The 22058-nt window shown below is 39.5% G+C and overlaps 1 protein-coding gene across 2 annotated transcripts; it reads right to left on the reverse strand.

The window, feature by feature from the left end:
• Positions 1–1524: 1524 nt before the first annotated feature.
• LOC124152348 (solute carrier family 35 member F6-like) lies at positions 1525–22058 on the reverse strand. 2 transcript variants are annotated; one of them, XM_046525265.2, is made up of 9 exons: positions 21719–22058; positions 19976–20048; positions 17830–18142; positions 16562–16732; positions 15567–15677; positions 14833–14988; positions 13371–13697; positions 7179–7272; positions 1525–4778 (listed from the first exon to the last, which is right to left on the reverse strand). In XM_046525265.2, exons 1-8 carry the CDS (start codon positions 21793–21795, stop codon positions 7217–7219), a joined length of 1284 nt encoding a protein of 427 aa, XP_046381221.2. In that variant the 5' UTR covers positions 21796–22058; the 3' UTR covers positions 1525–4778; positions 7179–7216. The 2 variants fall into 2 exon arrangements, with proteins under 2 accessions (XP_046381221.2, XP_046381220.2); XM_046525264.2 differs by lacking the exon at positions 7179–7272 and having other exon boundaries at positions 21719–22057.

Genomic DNA, 22058 nt, shown 5'->3' on the forward strand with positions numbered 1-22058 from the left:
ATTAGGGAACATCTCGATGTACATATCTCAGTCTTCATATCCCAGTGTACACCTCAGTGTACATATCTCAACGTACATCTCAGTTTACATATCGCACTCTACATATATCAGTGTGCATATCTCAGTGTGCATATCACATCGACATATCTCAGTGTGCATATCTTAGTGTACGTATCTCAATGTACATATCTCAGTGTGCATATCTCAGTGTACGTATCTCAATGTACATATCTCAGTGTGCATATCTCAGTGTGCATATCTCAATGTACATATCTCAGTGTGCATATCTCATTGTACATCTCAGTGTACATATCTCAGTGTGCATATTTCAGTGTGCATTTCTCAGTGTACATATCTCAATGTACATCTCATTGTACATATCTCAGTGTGCATATTTCAGTGTGAATTTCTCAGTGTACATATCTCAATGTAAATATCTCAGTGTACATATCTCATTGTACATCTCAGTGTGCATATCTCAATGTACATATCTAAAGTGTGCATATCTCAGTGTACATATCAATGTACATATCTCAGTGTACATATCTCAGGGTGCATATCTCAGTGTCCATATCTCTATGTACATAACTCAATGTACATATCTCATTGTACATATCTCATTGTACATCTCAGTGTACATATCTCTATGTACATATATCAGTGTGCATATCTCAGTGGGCATTTCTCAGTGTCCATATCTCTATGTACATATCTCAATGTACATATCTCAGTGTACATATCTCATTGTACATCTCAGTGTACATATCTCAGTGTACATATCTCTATGTACATATCTCAATGTACATATCTCAGTGTACATATCTCATTGTACATATCTCAATGTACATATCTCAGTGTACATATCTCAGTGTACATATCTCATTGTACATCTCTATGTACATATCTCATTGTACATCTCAGTGTACATCTCAGTGTACATATCTCAGTGTACATATCTCTATGTACATATCTCAATGTACATATCTCAGTGTACATATCTCATTGTACATATCTCAATGTACATATCTCAGTGTACATATCTCAGTGTACATATCTCATTGTACATCTCAGTGTACATATCTCTATGTACATATCTCAATGTACATATCTCAGTGTACATATCTCATTGTACATCTCAGTGTACATATCTCAGTGTACATATCTCTATGTACATATATCAGTGTGCATATCTCAGTGTGCATATCTATACTACAACATCTCCTTAAACATTGTGGAACATCAACAAACAAGTATGTACACTACATCACATACTGTGCGGAACATAGCTGAGTCAGCATCCTTGTACCACTGGGCTTGTACTGTCAACCACTGATCTGTCTGGTCCAAATTCAATGATGTTCTGGCACCCTTGATACAGATGCAATGATTCTGAGGGCAGCACAAATCAACATTCACTCACTCACTCAAATGAGGATTTATCATTGTCCCAGTCCAACCCTACATACCATTAATGATAAACACTGACCTGTATCACAGATTTCGGAATAAACAGCAACTTCAACCTAAAATTATGTCATCTTTTATTGTTCATAATTATCTTGCATAATTAATATATGTGTTAATATTTCAAGTGATCGAATAGCAGATATAAAGAGAAGCAAATGAAACACACATACTGACATGAAAAATATTAACCATGGCAAAATAGAAAATGAAACAAACATATACATATAATATATATGTATGTACATAGATAACAATTTTTCAGCATACAACATACACACACACACAAAGCTATAGATGCAGAATCAATTCCAAACTTCAATGAAATAAAAAAATAAATTTATAGATTTATAAATATAACATATAAAAAAATCATCTCATGAATGTATGATTTATTTCCCAAGAAAACATTTAAAATGTTTTAAATTCTTAAGTAAATGCATTCTAACATGTACCGGTACATATGTCCTCTCTGTTTCCTCAATCATATAAATGCAAAATTACATAAACAGTGACGAAGCACACAATCAACAATCAGAATGATGTACAAAGATTTGTAAATGAAGCAACAATTAAAGATCCTATTGATACTACGTTATAAGGATCGATACTGAAACGTCGCCTTTACAGTATTAAAGAAGTTGTCATCCATAAATTGTGTCTACTTTGTCATCCGTCAACTTCTAAGTTATGCCTATCAAACAATTCCTACTGCTACTGTTAAATTACCATGCCGCGTAATAACTTAAAACGCTTCCACATGGCGACAAAGCACTTCTCCCAATTAACTGGCTTTTGATTTCTTAGCTTGGCGGTTCAATTAATTGACTAGATATGTGTTACTGGATTTTTCTATTAATTTGTGATACATTGTATTTACCTGACAGTTTCATTGCCCATCACTGACAGCTTTTAATAAAAAAGCATATTTATTTCCCACTGAAATGCTGAATTTTGTTTGATGTGTCTCCCTTCACCGTAATTTCCATTTATCGTGAGAAGCTACTTGAATATTCTTATCCTCTTAATACAGCCACTGGATCGAACCACCAACATCTGACTCTCCAGGCAGATGCTCTGTCTGTTCAACCATGGAGGTGGCATGTTTATAAGAAAGAGAAACAACTGTATATATATACAATTTAGAAAAAATAACATATATCTTTGTTGCAGTATCATACTCATATCTCATACTAAAATGTATTACAGAGTTGAAAAATATAATAAAATTCATACAGCAACAACAACAGATGGTAACAAAACAGGGGATCATGTCTTCCTAGAGCAACACTTCATACTGTGCGAGAATCGTACACAGCATCGAGCAAGTCGCACAATTGTCACAATTCACTGATTTATCGGAGCATCACAATATGACTGTACAATACATGATACACCTACCCATGTATTAATTCATATTTTATGCACATCAATTTTTAAAAAGAAAAATATTTAACTTATCATTCTTGCATTACCTTAACCCCTAAAACATAATATATTACTCAAAAGAAGTTAAAGAACACCTAATTCTTTGGTTTAGGCAGTACCGGCCAGGGGTGGGGAAAAACTGGCCCAGGATATTCTTTCCTAGGAAAGGTTCCGCCTGGGCTATTTTGTCCACAGGGAACAGTTGTGAGTGAGTTGTGTTTTAACGCCGCTTTTAACAGTATTCCAGTTATATTGTGGTGTGTCAGCTTTATGTTGGAGGAAAGCTCGAAGTGATGCAGGTCTCAGACATTTACCACTTTGGTGAAAGCACGGGTTTGGTGATGACAAACCTAGAAACATAATCGGGGCGAACCGGGATTCGAATCCACTACCATAAGTTTCTGGCGTGCCAAAGGGACGCAACTCTGCACAGCGAATCGTGACTGGGCCACCCGTGCCCCCACAGGTTTAAGAAATCTTTATGAAATTATCAAATATGTTCACAGGGAAGAACTGGCCAGGAGAATTAACCATACAAGTGAAACACGAATAGGTTTACAGCAACCTCTTGGCAGCTGGACTGTGTGGAATGTGGAGACCTTCTTGCATGAACAGTAAAGATGCTTTGCAATATGTATCATGACGCAAGCACTGGAATATGTATCGATACATGAGGTAGGCGTATCGTAACACCCATAGCAAGTAAAAATATAAAGAAGCTGATATCGTATATGAATTAATGAGATTATGTTCCCAACTGCTGGAGACAGAGCTCACTGATGCTAGCTTCTGCCAGTGAGATTCTGACATCACAACTTGATGATTAACATTGCGACAATGATTGTCATCCTCATTCTGAAATAAAACATAATAAAACATAACATGTAAACACCAGAGAATGATCAGTCTTGATTATCTGTCAAAAGAGATTCCATTGATTGTAAAAAGGCAAAATAGTGGTGAAAATTATGAATGGATCACTGTGAATCGGTGATAATACAATATGTTCATAAAAAGCGACACTCATCGCAATTGTCCATAAATTCATGACAAATTGCTTTGTGATGCATATAAAGGAATGAAGACTTAGCTTTCATCCACGTCATTGACTCTGAAGGGCAGAGGAACAATGTCAGTGATTTTACCCTTCTCTTCTCTCACACACATTTCAAGGTCAGCCAATTTGTATTGTCTGTTTCTCAACACCTGCCGGACCAAAATCCCCACCTATTTTAGGTTAAATGTTAAGGGAAAGTAATATTTATCAGTAGTTATTCCAATGGCACTATCTTCTCTCAGTATAAAGCAATGAAAGAGACCTCAACATGTATTTTGTTCAGCCGAATATTTTTTCACCACTTTTTTTTTATTAAACATAGGTTCATATTTTACTTGGCTATGTACCACAAAATGAAAAAGGTATATAGCAACAATAACTGTCAGGTGTCGAACAATTTGACATGTGTCCAATCATTTAACAGGTGTCGAACAATTTTACAGACGTCTGATAATTGGACACGTGTCTAACAATATGACAGGTCTCTAACAATTTGACAAGTGACAATATGATTTAACAGGTGTCCAACAATTTGACAGTTCAAGGTGTCCAATGATTTGACAGGTGTCCAATGATTTGACAGGTGTCCAACAATTTGACAGTTCAAGGTGTCCACTGATTTGACAGGGGTCCAACAATTGTCCAGGTGTCCAACAATTTGACAGTCCAAGGTGTCCAATGATTTGACAGGTGTCGAACGATTGTCCAGGTGTCCAACAATATGTCAGGTGTCCAACAATTTGACAGTTTGTGTTGACAGGTCACTAGCAAGGTAAGTTTGGACTGTGTCGTGGTGGTCCTCCAGGCCCTTCTCGTCCCTCCTGAACACCTGCAACAAAAAACAGAACACACCTGCAATAAAACAACGCAACACACCTGCAATGACTCATAGCACAATGACCTCTCATCGAGCAAAGGTTGCTGGTGACATTAGTGTTGGGAATTGGTTGTAAAATCATGCTTGATGACTGGAATGTCCCAACGGATCAACCATCAAAATCAATCGGTTAGAATCAATAGTTTGCTTGTTTGTCGTTTAATGCTTCACTCAGCAATATTCTAGCTATATGACAGCGGTCTGTAAATAATCTTGACCAGACAATCCAGTGACTGATATCATGAACATCAATCCAAGTAATTGGGATGCGAAGACATGCATCAACCAAGTCAGCGAGCCTGACCACTGGATCCTGTTAGTCGCCTTTTACGGCAAGCATGGGTTGTTGAAGACCAACTCTAACCCAGTTGTTCACGGGTTTCAAGTCAAGTAAAACTAGATCCCACAAACACAAATTCTTACCTCAGCAGTTTATTTATAATACAGACACTGGCTTCACTCTTTCTCAATATTTTGCTCCAAGTACTAAGTACTAAGTACTAAGTACTAAATATACCTACTCAGGAAACAAAACTATTGCAGGGATGAGAGAGGGGATAAATTGTCTATGTTCCATTTTGGATACTTATGTTTGTTCGGACCTTCAGATCAATTTTTTATTATTTTAATAAAACTGAACATCAAATTTTGGTCAACACTGCAGACCAACATGTATATGTGTGATGTAACATGAAGACTGACATGTCAAGACAAAACTGATGTGTGTTTATTTGATAGTGATATGTGACAATCATAGTGATAGTGAAAATATAAGTAACATGTGTTTGTTTGTATAATGCCGCACTCAGCAATATTCCTGCTAAATAATCACGTCTGGACCAGACAATCTAGTGATTGACATCATGAGCATCGATCCATACAATTGGGATACGATGACATGCATCGACCAAGTCAGCGAGTCTGACCACCTGATCCCATTAGTCGCCTTTCTTGACAAGCATAGTGGCATGGGTTGCTGAAGACCTGGTCTACCCCGGATCTTCACGAGTCAGTAACATGTGACTTCTGATAAGTGGCATGGGTGGGCGGGGACATCCCACAAAGTAGGTAGGTCACCCGGGGCTAAAAAGTTAAAAGATATATCACAAGGAACTGTCAATAGTCACATTTGCGCAGACCAGTGGTTGATAGCACGAGCAACGATCCATGCATCAGGAAATGATGACACAATCAGCAGGGCCACACACACTGGAACTAATCAATCCTCAGCTCTTGTGGCAATCAATGGATCCTTCAGACCAGATAATGCCTTGGAATAACCGAAGGGTTTAAGGCTGCTTTGAACAGTGTTTCAGTTAACAGTTAAATTTGAAAGAAAGCAGTGATGCAGGTCATAGACATTTATCTCTGATGAAACCCATGAGCTCAGACCATGGATCATAATCATTGTGAATCTGGGATTCAAACCAGTGATCAGCAGATCCTGCAAAGAAAGGGGGACAACTCAACTTGTAGGGCTAGACTACTTGTCTGCCCATGTTCTTTTCACATCATCAGCAACTGGATGAGTGAGTGAGTGAGTGAGTTGGGTTTAAAACCACTTTAAACAGTATGTCAGCATTCTGTGGGACAAAAGACAAAAATGACGCAAGTGTTAGATGTCGATGAAACCCACAAACAATTGCACGCCTCTGACTACTGTAGCCTGATGCTTTATTGCAAAATATATTTATTGCAATATGTACCATAACATACTGCATGGGTTTTATTCTTCTGTTATTTGTTATGAACTTTAAAAAAATGGACCAATTCATTGCACTTTCCCCGAAAATTTTACAACTTGTAGTTGTCCGCCCTTTTGTTGAATAATGCGATGGTTACAAAGTATGCATAATAGACACATGATATACAATTTTTTTTCTTAAGAAGGTGGTTGCGAATAGTATTGCTTTCTCAATCACTTGAATCAAGTTACAAACTTATGACTTTCATAATTTCATTTCAAATCGTCACTTTTGTAAACTTTGTAAACAAGAAAATATGCATGATTTTTAAAAACGCAAAATACCGATATTTTCCAAGCATATTTTGCAACATATTCATTAGCAGTTCAGATTGTGGTACACCAGTATACTGGAAACCTCTAACAACGAGGGGGAATCTGGGACTAGTATCCTGATCACTGCCATGCCGAAGGGTTTTCAGTATGCATAAGAGATGCAACCGGGTTAAAACTCAAAATAGAGTTGACATGCTATGTATTTGAAAATACAAAATAAGTCCAAAATCTTTTTGAATAAGGCAAAATATTAAACTTGGCCTCTCGATATAAATGAATGTAGAAACATGTTTTAAAAGTGGTCTCAGGTAAGAAAAGTGATATGTATTTACTATAACTGATGATGATCATGATGATGAGGATGAGTAGATTAGAACGCTGCATTGTAAAGACGTGGACCTCCTGGTGCTACACTTCCAGTCACACCTGCAAGAAGCAGTTTACGGCTCTTTATCATCAGGAATACTCAACATGAAGCCAGATACAGTGCATGCAAGGGCACTTTCAGAGGAGATAACTTTGATGACAGGCCAGATGGAAGGGAGACAATCCTTAGAAAAGTGAGTTGGCAGACCATGTGCTTAGATGGTTTTGTCCAGATGACAAATAGTGAGTGAGTGAGTGTTGCATTGTGTTTAACGCCATACTCAGCAATATGGGATGTGATGACATGCATCAACCGAGTCAGGGAGCGTGACCACCCAATTCCATTTGTTGCTCTTACAAGGGCTGAAGTGAGTGAGTGAGTGAGTGAGTGAGTGAGTGAGTGAGTGAGTGAGTGTTTCAAGCCCACAATCATAGGTTTCTGGCTTGCCCATGGAATGCAAATGCAGGCAAATTGCAGCGCCTTTGACAACTGGGATACCCATGCACCCAGATGACAAATAGGTTTGTGTTGTGTGCAAATACTAATAACTCGCCTTTATACTGCAACTTCAACCTCAGTATTCCTTCTTATACTTATGAAGTTTTACCACATAGAATTTCATAGTTTTGTACTCATTGGCAGAGACATGAAATAGAAAATCGTGGCCCTGGACTATGATGTTTGAGATTGTCAGATATGAAACATGATGTTTGAGATTGTCAGATATGAAAAATGATGTTTGATATTGTCTGATATGAAAAATGATGTTTGATATTGTCTGATATGAAAAATGATGTTTGATATTGTCAGATATGAAAAATGATGTTTGATATTGTCAGATATGAAAAATGATGTTTGATATTGTCAGATATGAAAAATGATGTTTGATATTGTCAGATATGAAAAATGATGTTTGAGATTGCCAGATATGAAAAATGAGAGTTTGAGATTGTCTTATATGAAAAATGATGTTTGAGATTGTCAGATATGAAAACATGCAAGATTGAGACTGTCAGATATAAAAAAAAATGAGAGTTTAAGATTGTCAGATATAAAAAAAGATAGTTGTGATTGTCAGGCAGAAAAATGAGGTTTGTAAACATCGAAAATTAATGCAAACTGTTATCCTACATTTTAAAATAATAAATATAACAACATATATATTTAACAGTTTAAAATATAAAGACAGACGATGAAAAAATATTGCCGTCAGCATTTATATTGAAACAGTTTCTGCATAAATAGTGCAGTGTAAGGAACTGCATTTTGAGAGAACGTAGGACTGTGACCAAAGTGCAAACATGACAAATGAAACATATCTTTTGAGCCCCACCACTAACAACCCATAAAACAAATTTAATGACATTTTGAAAGAAAATGGGTCAGTTATTGCAATAAAAAGTTGTAGCCGTCAGTATGGAGAACGTAGTAGTGTGGTCAAAGTGGAAAGGGCAGATCAAAATTTCAAATATCACAAAAAGGAACATGTATGTTGAACCTCACCACTAACTCCACTTGTACCAAAGTTCTTTCAAGTTCAAACAAAAAATAGGACGTCTCTGTAGCTCACCTGTACATGAAATCAACAGTTTTAATGCCAACAAACACAGCCACTTTACAACAGTTGGTGCCTGCATTGCTATTCCAATATTTTCTGCATAAATACTAAGACCAAGATTTTTTACAAATATGAAAAACAAGTACCGTATTGACATAATTAGCCGCAAGGGCGCTCTCAAAATTAGAAACAGGGGGCTCTTATTAAAACATTATTTTGGTGAAAAAAGCAGAGTTGAAAGATAAATTTGGGGGTTTATGCTGACAGCCTGAAATGTTTATGGATATATTTTTCAGAATTTAATTGCCCATAATTAAGGGTGCATATAACACATGAGTGCATATTATACCCGAATAAATAAGTCTTGAGTACATTGATCAATCAGAAGAGGTGCTAATTGGGATTGTTCACAAGCCAATATATTAGCAAATATCGACGTGGGCACTTATTACGTCGAATACGGTATCTAAAGTTCCATAATGTACACAGTTTGTTGCAATGCACAAAAGTTAAGTCTACACAAAGTTTTATCTCTGAGCCTTCAAAATATTTCCAATTGTTTCATCCATAAAAAATATCTAAGGATTTGAACAAAAAACAGTAAAACACGGATATAACAAACTACAAGGTACCAGAGAAATCAGTTTGTTATATCCGTTGTTCGTTATACACGTTTTTGCTCGGAAACGTCCGCCATCTTGGATATGTATATGTATTTACAATTGTACTAAAAATGCAAAGATAGCGGGGGATATGGATCACTATGTTTTGTTGTTAATAAGACCTTTCCCTACGCCCCAACATTTCAAATTCTGTTTAAATTACCTTTTTGTGCTACAGAAACAAGTCTTTGGTACTACACTCTAAATCCCATGGATTTGTTCTCACGATATCACCTTCCTTAACTGCTTTTCTAAAAATAGTTTTAACACTTTTAACATGTGCAACATAAACCCCAATGCATGAAAGAAGGAAGAGTTTTCCCTGGAAAAGTTAAGATTTTATTATTGATAGTTTTCTTTCAATAATCTATGCAAGTCGCAAGTTTGAGAATAGGCTAAATAGACTATTTTATATACAAATTTAAAAAGGTTGATCCATCACTGCTGATTGAATTGATTCGCCGCTGATTGCATACAGCCAATTGTCAGTGACACTTGACACTGAGTGAGATTTCTCAGTTCGCTATACACGTCACGTAGTTAGTGATAGATGGGCTAGTCGGTGATCAGATATCAGTTCGCTCGTTATATATGTAAATTTTATATGATATTATATAGGAGATAAACCGAGGATTTTTTAACAGTTTGTTGTATCCGTTTGTTCGCTATATCCGTGTTCGTTATATCTGTGTTCTACTGTATGATGTTACACATGCTACAAGTACAGCTTCCTAAGTCGGGCAATTTCAGTGGAGAGGACCAAAAATGCCCTTTGAGATAATATGAGAGCATAACAGTGTTTTGTTTGTTGTTTAACATATCAATCAGCAAAAATCCAGCTATATGACAGTGGTTTACAAAAAATCAAGTCTGGACCAGAAAATCTAGTGATTGACATGAGTATCGCTCAATTACAATACAAGGACATGCAATCAAATCACATAGCGTGACCACCCAATCCACTTAGTCACCTCTTATGACCAGCACATGCTGCTGGGGAAATATATCCTGACCCGAAATGCATTACAGTAAATTTTGATCATAAATGGCTGAGGAGTGGCAATAAATAGTTTTTTTCACTATAACTGTGATGGTTGAAAATCAGATTCAAGCCTCTTGAACAAAGTCAAGATTCATCATTAGCAGGAATAGGCACGTAAAACTTCGGCTTCAAGACGGACACACGGGCCTTCACATCAGTTCACTTAACTTTCAGTCGGGTGAACCCAAAATTTTCAGTCAGGTGAGATCCGAAAATGCGCTCACAACTTCATGATGCCATACCTTGGACAATGTTATTATTGAGAGGGAATAGTCCAGTTAGTTGTTTCCCGTACATGTAGCTGGGCTACGCAGATAAATGCAGTAGCCGAATGATCACATCAAAATGTGGGAGACTAACAATATTAAAAGAATAGGTACAGATAATCGACGTGAGGATTGTGATAATATGCTGGAAATACCAAACTCAACCGACCTCTAATGGTTTATTCTCCCTGCAGTATTCTATTGTACGATAAAGAGCTTTTGCTAAAATGTTTGCCCTGTTTGTTCATGGGGCCGATTGTGTTTATGAACATCAGATGGCACCTCCTAATTCATGACTCTCCCATGGCACCACTGCCGAACCGGTCCACACAGTCAGGTAAAGCTACACAACCAAGCTACATTCAGATAAAGCTACACAACAAAGCTACATTCAGTTAAGCTACACAACCGACCCAACCCTGTCACACTGGTCCACTCAGTCAGGTAAAGCTACACAACCAAGCTACATTCAGATAAAGCTACACAACAAAGCTACATTCAGTTAAGCTACACAACCGACCCAACCCTGTCACACTGGTCCACACAGTCAGGTAAAGCTACACAACCAAGCTACATTCAGATAGAGCTACACAACCAAGCTACATTCAGATAAAGCTACACAATTGACTCAACCCTGCCACACTGGTCCACACAGTCAGGTAAAGCTACACAACCACGCTACATTCAGGTAGAGCTACACAACCAAGCTACATTCAGATAAAGCTACACAACAAAGCTACATTCAGATAAAGCTACACAATCGACCCGACCCTGCCACACTGGTCCACACAGTCAGGTAAAGCTACACAACCAAGCTACATTCAGATAAAGCTACACAACCGACCCAACCCTGCCACACTGGTCCATACAGTCAGATAGAGCTACACAACCAAGCTACATTCAGATAGAGCTACACAACCAAGCTACATTCAGATAAAGCTACACAACCAAGCTACATTCAGATAAAGCTACACAACAAAGCTACATTCAGATAAAGCTACACAACTGACCCAACCCTGCCACACTGGTCCACACAGTCAGGTAGAGCTACACAACCAAGCTACATTCAGATAAAGCTACACAACAAAGCAACATTCAGATAAAGCTACACAACCAACCCAACCCTGCCACACTGGTCCACACAGTCAGATAGAGCTACACAACCAAGCTACATTCAGATAAAGCTACACAACAAAGCTACATTCAGATAAAGCTACACAACTGACCCAACCCTGTCACACTGGTCCACACAGTCAGGTAAAGCTACACTCAGATAAAGCTACACAACAAAGCTACATTCAGATAAAGCTACACAACCAACCCAACCCTGCCACACTGGTCCACACAGTCAGATAGAGCTACACAACCAAGCTACATTCAGATAAAGCTACACAACCAAGCTACATTCAGATAAAGCTACACAACCAAGCTACATTCAGATAAAGCTACATAACAAAGCTACATTCAGATAAAGCTACACAACCGACCCAACCCTGCCACACTGGTCCACACAGTCAGATAGAGCTACACAACCAAGCTACATTCAGATAAAGCTACACAACCAAGCTACATTCAGATAAAGCTACACAACCAAGCTACATTCAGATAAAGCTACACAACAAAGCAACATTCAAATAAAGCTACACAACCGACCTGACCATGCCACACTGGTCAACACAGTCAGATAAAGCTACACAACCGACCTGACCCTGCCACACTGGTCCACACATTCAAATAAAGCAACACAACTGACCTGACCCTGCCACACTGGTCCACACAGTCAGGTAAAGCTACACAACCGACCTGACCCTGCCACACTGGTCCACACATTCAAATAAAGCTACACAACCAACCTGACCATGCCATACTGGTCTACACAGTCAGGTAAAGCTACACAACCGACCTGACCCTGCCACACTGGTCCACACATTCAGATGAAGCTACACATCCGACCTGACCCTGCCACACTGGTCCACACATTCAGATGAAGCTACACATCCGACCTGACCATGCCACACTGGTCCACACAGTCAGATAAAGCTACACATCCGACCTGACCCTGCCACACTGGTCCACACAGTCAGATAAAGCTACACATCCGACCTGACCCTGCCACACTGGTCCACACATTCAGATGAAGCTACACATCCGACCTGACCCTGCCACACTGGTCCACACATTCAAATAAAGCTACACAACTGACCTGACCCTGTCACACTGGTCCACACAGTCAGGTAAAGCTACACAACCGACCTGACCCTGCCACACTGGTCCACACAGTCAGATAAAGCTACACATCCGACCTGACCCTGCCACACTGGTCCACACAGTCAGATAAAGCTACACATCCGACCTGACCCTGCCACACTGGTCAACACAGTCAGATAAAGCTACACAACCGACCTGACCCTGCCACACTGGTCCACACAGTCAGATAAAGCTACACATCCGACCTGACCCTGCCACACTGGTCCACACAGTCAGATAAAGCTACACATCCGACCTGACCCTGCCACACTGGTCAACACAGTCAGATAAAGCTACACATCCGACCTGACCCTGCCACACTGGTCCACACATTCAGATGAAGCTACACAAACAAGCTACATGTGTCATTATCGACTCTTACCTGGACTCTCATCCAGCAGCAAGGGTCGCAAGTCTTCAGGTCTGGGGACAGGGAAACTGGTGTCCCGGATATAGATGGGGAAATATCTCCGGCGCAGCATGTTGAACATGGGCATGAAGACTAAGTCACTGTACAGTAAGATTCCGACCACAACCAGGATGAATCCCAGTATCTGCAGCGGGTGCCACTTCTGCCAGCCAATTCCCAGAAACACTGCCCAAGATATCATCGATGCAAAGCCATCCAGCACCATTCTGGCTATGGCACCATGTTTCTTGGCAAAGTCGATACCAAAGTAGTAGTAGAAGGCAACACTCACGACACATCCTGAAAATCAAAGAATCAAAGACTTCAGGAAGTTATGGAACCATATAGAGTCATCCATAGTAGGGCTGAGACGAGTCCAAATTAACTACCCGGGTACCCAACCCCTTATTACCTGACCCTATCTGGAGACCCGCTGTAGGTCTTAAGAGATGGGTTCAAAATGTCAGATTGGGAATAGTTTGACCGTAGCCCTGGCAAAACGTAAATAGATACACAAATAAAATGATCATGTCATGCACAGAATGAAAGTTGACAGAAGCTTTATCTTTATTCAAACATATAAAAGTCAGAAGGAATTGGTGCATAGTCAGAAAAAATGTGAATATTAGTGACTTGTATTGCAACCATGGATTTCTTGATCATATTTGTAATTAAACAATATATCACATGACTCATCACGGGGAGTCCTGTGGGTACCCGGGCCCTACTCAGTACCCACCCGACCCGAGTACCTGAGTTGCCCGTCCCAGCCCTTATTCATAGTATTTCCTTGTACTTCTTTTAGGCATGACTTGTGTCAATAAAATTCAATTTGTTTTAAACATTCACCAACATTTTGTGGAGGTATTAATCTTTACTTTAACATTTTATGTATGGCCTGCTGGAGCGAGTGGGAGAGAATTAGTCAAGATCTTCACTGTCCCTGTAAATGGTAAGCTAATATGAGAATACTGTAAATCTGGAATGTCTTGCGCCATGAAATTATTGTGAGTGTCTAACAATAGCCTTAACTGTGTCTGGAAAGTTGGATGAGATAACAAAAGCTACTTCTGCATGTGTTACTTTTTATGAGTAGGAACCTAATTAACCATCTCATGAACTTTCCTGATCAGACTGTTGTGAGGGATTATTTGTTTAATCATGTTTTGGCTGGTTTGACAGTATATGGAAGTGTAAATAAGAATATGCCTCCTTATGTTTTTTGTTTGTTGTTGGTCTGCAAAAGTAACTGCGTCATGAAACTATTGAGTGTGTGTCACTTGCAATTTTTTTCAGAACTTTCCTGCTCACAAAACTTTCCAGACTTACAGTACCAGGAATGATTATTTCCTGTAATATTTCACAAGAGCTGAATTCTTTTTAAGTTTGCATAAGTCTTTCTTGTTTGACTCAATTTGATGTGATGTGAACCCACCAATGAAGGCCAGGGCAATTTGCCAGGTGCTCTTGATCTGCATGAAAGCATCTTGGGGATCTTCCAGTCGGTTTTCAGGAAGGACGCTGAAGGCTCCAGTCTTGATGAAGTAGAAGGGGATCAACAGGATGACCGTGATGATGAACCCGAACAACCCTGGGAATAAATCTTGTTGATGAGCACAATGATACAGCAATAAGAAAACGAATTGGAGAGTGTGACTGGTTGAAATATTCACCTGTTCAGTTCTGCATGGAGAAGTCAAGGAAGCATATTTGGCCATTCATTATATTATGACATCATACCAGAGTTAAGTCATGTTTGTCCCACAGCTGTTTGAGTATGGTTAGAAAGAGTGTGACAACACACCAGCCAATCACCTTCTGTCTCATGACTTGGTTGATGCATGTCATCTATCCTGATTGCGTGAATCGATGCTCGTGATGTCGATCACTGGATTGTCTGGTCCAGACTCGATTATTTACAGACCGCTGTCATATAGTTGGAATATTGCGAAGTGCGTCATTAAACAAGAAACAAACACACAAATTCTGTCTCGTGCTTACTGGAATCACAGTGTAGTTAACAACAATCAAGCATAGCTGCATGGCCTGTAAAAAATCCTTTTCTAAAAAGAAAATATCCTTGATATATTTTCAATGGTCAACAAGATTCAGCTTTGATGAAACTAGACCTAACGGCCGGTATACCAGAGGTGACTGCTTGGTACCCACCTTCCAGTCCCACTGCCAGCAGAGGATGAATGTTGTGTTTGGTGACAAACTTCTGCTCCAAGACAACCTTGGTTGCTGTCATGATCTGGGCCATCACAATCAGCAGATCCCCTGAACATGAATATTATTGTCATATCATGAATTTGTATCACATACTTTCCAATTCATAACCGCTCTAATGCCCTAAGACCATGATAGATCTAATTATTACCCTGGTCACTGGATCAGTGTGCACTCGATTTTCATTCTCAGCTCCCTGGGGAATATACAACCCAAGCTGCCTGTGAGGCACTAGAAGGTTTCATCTCACCCTAGTGTGGGTGAATCTACATTAAAACCATCTTCTGATGTGGTAAGGTTCTACTCTGCTTATATTGTGATTTAGAACAAAGCAAAACAATATCCTGAATTGATCTATATTGTTTTTTAATACAAGGCCATATTATTTCTATTTTGAGGTTTAAGGATGATCTTCAGCAGCCTGCCTGGCGCTCAGCGTTAAGGAGCTAAAACAAGGACTGGTCTGCTCGGAGTCAGTATACTGTGTCAGAGTGGGGTATTCATGTTAAACTGTGGCATGGTATCTCAGTGGGCTAGCACTATAAATCGGCATCAGTCCGGACTAGTTCAAGCAGCCACACATCCACACACACACGTGCATGCACTTTGCTATATAAGTGCAATAATCTTGGACATGACGTTAGACCCCATTTCACCTCACCTTAAAGGAGCCAAATATTACAATAAGAATTAAAATATATTAGGTTCAATTTATATTTATGTACCTAAAAAAATAAAACAACAAAAATCCCACAAATCATTTCAAATCCATCTGATGAAGAACCCCAAACCAGTTTATGATCCTACACACCTTCAAAAAGTTGTTCACCAAATGAAGCTGTAGTGTAGCCTTGAAACATTACAACAATTGTCATCTGTTCAAATTTCAGGTCCATATTAGAAATATGATGAATATCTGTGCATAATTGTCTCACCTGCAGCAATTCCATAAGCATCATACTTGGAACTTGGAGGAAATATATAATCCCGGATCCCGATGACTGCCATGCCTACGATGGACACGCCTATTCCCACCCACATCTGGGTCTGAAGGTTCCTGGCCAGGAACGCCACGGACAACAGCGACGTGAAGAACAGTACAGACCCTGCAGGGAAGCAGTACACGTGACATGGGTGAGGGGATGAAAGTGCTGGCATGTCGATGGATGGATGGATGGATGGATGGATGGGTGGTGGATGGATGGATGGATGGATGGATGGATGGATGGTGGATGGATGGATGGATGGATGGATGGATGGATGGATGGCAAAGCATACAGTGGACATATAGAGAATCTCACCCGAGTATCTTTTGATTATGATTTGTTTTTGACTGTCCCATTTATCTGTTCTCAGTTGTGAGAGTATACAGGGAACTTGCATAACTTGCATATTTAAACAATGTTGTTGTTTTTGTCTCTCACGGTTACTCAAGTCTGGATTAAACACCGGAAGCCATTGTTTCTATTGGTGTTATTGCATTACACGCGGTTGGTTTGAAGTTCGAAGACATCTCAAGTGTTGTCTTACCAATCACAACAAGCAAGTATTAAATCAGACAATGCAGCTTAAATATTTTGGGAGCCAAGGTTTACCCCGCGGTGCATCTGGAGTTGCGGTACATCGAGGAGCGTTAGATCACGGAATCACTATATATCAACACGAGTTGATAAAAGTTCCAACAACGAGTGTTGATATATTTGATATCAAAAGGGATAAACACTGTGTATTTACCTCGTCAAGGCTTGCTAAATACAATGTTTATTCCGAATGCAGGATATTAACCATCCCCAAACACACTCGCGTGATAACCTGTATAAAAGTTACAGAGTTTCACAACTTCATCTAGTACAGGAGTATGAGAGATAATACAGATAACAGTTTAGTCAAAGCATTTGGTCAATGTAACTGCTTGAATAAATACCTCATCCTTGTGAGAGCTGGCAAACTGTGTCTTTATTTGGGTGTGCAGGTTTATAAAACTCTCATGAAATTCTTGATCATTATGACTTACAAGTTACAAGACTTATTTTCGGTGAAATATCTGATATTTAATTCAGAGTTCTGCAATTGTCAACTTAACTGTAACAGTAATCTGATTAAACAACACTGAACTCGAAATGGAAGATATTGTTCCAGAGTTGTTACACAATCAAGGGGGGCAACTCTGTTATAACCAGGTGATTACCTCCCTTTGCCTTACCTCTCAACATAATGTAGCTGCTGGAGTATGTGAGTTTCAACCCAACATACAACATCCCAGTCTTGGCCAGGTCACACAGCGCACAGGGAATGAAGATGAACTTGTTCCATGTTGATGGTTCCTGTTCTTGCAGCTGGATAAAGTTTGCTGGGGTTCGGATCGGCGCCGTTGTTGGTCGTTCCCCAGGCGTAGGTCTGTTCTGTGCAGAGTCTTGAGGTAAGGTGAGGGGGATGTTGTTGGAACTTCCACATCGACCGAAGACGATACCATAGAGGAGAAGGCAGAACAGTTCACCAAAGAACTTGCCACATTGCTGCAGGACAAGAGCAGATGGATGAATGAGTGAGTGGAGAGGGAATGCTACTTTGAACGGTACTGAAGTTATAGCATGGTGTGTCTACATGATGTGGGATCAAAGCTCAAAGTAATGCAGGTCTTTACCACTTTGGTGAAGCATACAAGCACGGGTATGGTGCTGACAAACATTGACTCCCATACTTTAACACTGGAGCTAAGATAATTGTAACTCCCATACTTTAAGATAGGCTTACAATATGCGTAAAGCTAAGATAATTGTAACTCCCATACTTTAACACTGGATTACGATAGGCATAGAGCTAAGATAGTCGTATCTCCCACACTTTAACACTGGATTACGATAGGCATGGAGCTAAGATAATCGTAACTCCCATACTTTAACACTCGATTACGATAGGCATGGAGCTAAGATAATCGTTACTCCCACACTTTAACACTGGATTACGATAGGCATAGACCTAAGATAATCGCAACTCCCATACTTTAACATAGGCTTACGATAGGCATAGAGCTACCGGTAAGATAATCGTAACTCCCACACTTTAACGCTGGATTACGATAGGCATGGAGCTAAGATAATCGTATCTCCCACCCTTTAACACTGGACTACGATAGGCATAGAGCTAAGATAATTGTAACTCCCAAACTTTAAGACTGGATTAAGATAGGCATAGAGCTAAGATAATCGTAACTCCCACACTTTAACACTGGATTACGATAGGCATAGAGCTAAGATAATCGTAACTACCACACTTTAACACTCGATTACGATAGGCATGGAGCTAAGATAATCGTAACTCCCACACTTTAACACTGGATTACGATAGGCATAGAACTAAGATAATCGAAACTCCCATACTTTAACATAGGCTTACAATAGGCATAGAGCTACCGGTAAGATAATCGTAACTCCCACACTTTAACGCTGGATTACGATAGGCATGGAGCTAAGATAATCGTATCTCCCACACTTTAACACTGGATTACGATAGGCATAGAGCTAAGATAATTGTAACTCCCAAACTTTAAGACTGGATTAAGATAGGCATAGAGCTAAGATAATCGTAACTCCCACACTTTAACACTGGATTACGATAGGCATAGAGCTAAGATAATCGTAACTACCACACTTTAACACTCGATTACGATAGGCATGGAGCTAAGATAATCGTAACTCCCACACTTTAACACTGGATTACGATAGGCATAGAACTAAGATAATCGAAACTCCCATACTTTAACATAGGCTTACAATAGGCATAGAGCTACCGGTAAGATAATCGTAACTCCCACACTTTAACGCTGGATTACGATAGGCATGGAGCTAAGATAATCGTATCTCCCACACTTTAACACTGGATTACGATAGGCATAGAGCTAAGATAATTGTAACTCCCAAACTTTAAGACTGGATTAAGATAGGCATAGAGCTAAGATAATCGTAACTCCCACACTTTAACACTGGATTACGATAGGCATAGAGCTAAGATAATCGTAACTACCACACTTTAACACTCGATTACGATAGGCATGGAGCTAAGATAATCGTAACTCCCAAACTTTAACACTGGATTACGATAGGCATAGAACTAAGATAATCGAAACTCCCATACTTTAACATAGGCTTACAATAGGCATAGAGCTACCGGTAAGATAATCGTAACTCCCACACTTTAACGCTGGATTACGATAGGCATAGACCTAAGATAATCGCAACTCCCATTCTTTAACATAGGCTTAACAAAATGCGTAGAGCTGAGATAATCACAACTCCTATACTCTGACATTGGATTGACGGTAGGTGTGAAAATGACTCTGGTCAACTTACCAGGAAGAATGGATGTGCAAATGCATGTTGTTTATGCTGAGTGAAGGCTGTGGTGTTGGTGTGCTCAGCCCATCTGGAGGAATAAAACAAAATAGAACATTAGCCCATGACTGTACAATACAGGAAATATATGTCTTTTGGTTTCTGAACATCATCTGCCAGATGAAACATTGAAGATTTCGGGGTTCCAATCTTGGGTTTGGTGTTGGCAGTGTGTGTGTGTGTGTGTGTGTGTGTGTGTGTGTGTGTGTGTGTGTGTGTGTGTGTGTGTGTGTGTGTGTGTGTGTGAGGGTGTGTGAGGGTGTGTGAGGGTGTATGTGAGAGGGTGTGGATGTGTGGTATTGGAGTATTGTGTGGTGTGGGTCTGGATGTGGTGTGTGTGTGAGGGTGTGGATGTGTGTGGGTGTGAGGGTGTGGGTGTGGGTGTGGGTGTGGGTGAGGGTGTGGATGTGTGTGGATGTGTGGTATTGGAGTATTGTGGGTAGCGTTGGCTGTGGTGTAGTTGAGCGTGCAGTGTGAGGGTGTGGATATATATATGGTCAGAGCTCCAGATAAGCTTTTGGTGTTGTGGGTATTTTAACCATGCATTTTAAAATCACTGCGTATCAGGGTATTCAAATTTCTGTTACCCACTAGTTTTCACACATGTGGGTATTTAAGTTAAATATTTAAAAACACTATTCATCTAGTCCCTGCAAACTGCAACCCTGTTGTGTGGGTTCGAGAGCTTTATAGGACTCAAAAATACCACGATACTTCCACAAGAAAGTGTGATGGCAAATGATCATGATGTAACTGTCATAGTGGAGTTTGGCAAGGTTGACGGAATGCCCGTTTATAATTTCAAAATAAGTTGCTGATGTGCCAATCGAATACGCAGGGTTACTTCACAATATTTTGAATATACGCACAAGTTTTATTTTTGTAGGGTATCTGTAATGTTCGTTGCGTATTTGATACGCTTGGATATTATTTTACTGCGTTTTTCTGCATTTCTGATGCGTATTTTACGCAGATACGCAGCTTATCTGGATCTCTGTATGGTACGAGTGATTTTAGTGATGTGGCTCTGTGAGTGCAGGGTTTGGGCTGTTGAGTAGAGAAGGGTACGGTGTGAGGGTGTGGATGTGTGGTATGGGAGTTTTGTGTGGTGTGGGTCTTTGAGGGCAGGTTTGCGGTGGCTGATGGTGGTGGTGACTGGATGGTGTTAATCTGAGGTATGGCTGGGACTTCCATGAGAGGCCATGTAGTAATGATCTGATCCTTCAAACACTGAAGTTGACACAAGCTCTATCTTTACCCAAACAGCTAAAAATCAGAAGGAGTAGAGGCTGTTTTTTCACGGAGGAAATATGGTATAAGTATCTCAATTGTCTGGACACAATCAGAATACAACTGGGTGGTACATTGTTAACACAATTGCTCATTTCCTTAACCATGTCATTTGAAAGTTCAAAAGTTCACTATTATATTTAATCATGTGTTATTACTTCCTAGCTGTTGCAAAGTTTTTTTCTTGTGTAAATATTGTTAATCTTTTCAAATTAACTTAAGTCACATAATTGATTAACATAATATCAAATTTTAAGACACAGGTCTTAGAGACTTTCTTGAGACAAGCTTTTTAAACCTTTCTCAACAGACACTGAAATATAACAACAGAAACATCCACATGTCCACAAGTCGTTCCACACAATCAACTCATCAATACCAACATATACACAACATATATCTTAATCTTACCCTTGGGATAGAGAATTAATGGCTCCGTTAACAATGAAGAAGAAGCCGAAGATATTGTTTTCTGTGCAAATCGACATGTCTGCTTTACTCTTCTTCCTTCTCTGTTTATTTAACTTCCTGGTAAAGACTTTCGTGTTAGGCCTTTCCAATTTTACACTACCCGAATGTCTATCTTCTTCCTTGTCAATGTTGAGGCTGTATCGTCAGGGAACTATTGTTGCCATTGTGATTGGTTATCAAATTAATTTCGGTTTCACATCGAACGTTGTCAACTTAGCAAGGTCGAAAAGAGTAAATTAATTGTGGGTTTTCCTAAATCAAAGGGACATAACTCCTGAAC

This window comes from Haliotis rufescens, unplaced genomic scaffold (genome assembly GCF_023055435.1).
Source record: "Haliotis rufescens isolate VD_foot unplaced genomic scaffold, xgHalRufe1.0.p SCAF_13, whole genome shotgun sequence".
Classification (NCBI taxonomy): domain Eukaryota; kingdom Metazoa; phylum Mollusca; class Gastropoda; order Lepetellida; family Haliotidae; genus Haliotis; species Haliotis rufescens.

Coding starts and splice junctions, on each gene's coding strand:
- LOC124152348 (XM_046525264.2), bottom strand. CDS start 21,795: ATGTCGATTTGCACAGAAAACAATATCTTCGGCTTCTTCTTCATTGTT. Junction 18,143..19,975: donor TTGCACATCCATTCTTCCTG/GTAAGTTGACCA, acceptor CTTGTCCTGCAG/CAATGTGGCAAGTTCTTTGG. Junction 15,678..16,561: donor TGCTTATGGAATTGCTGCAG/GTGAGACAATTA, acceptor ATTCATGTTCAG/GGGATCTGCTGATTGTGATG.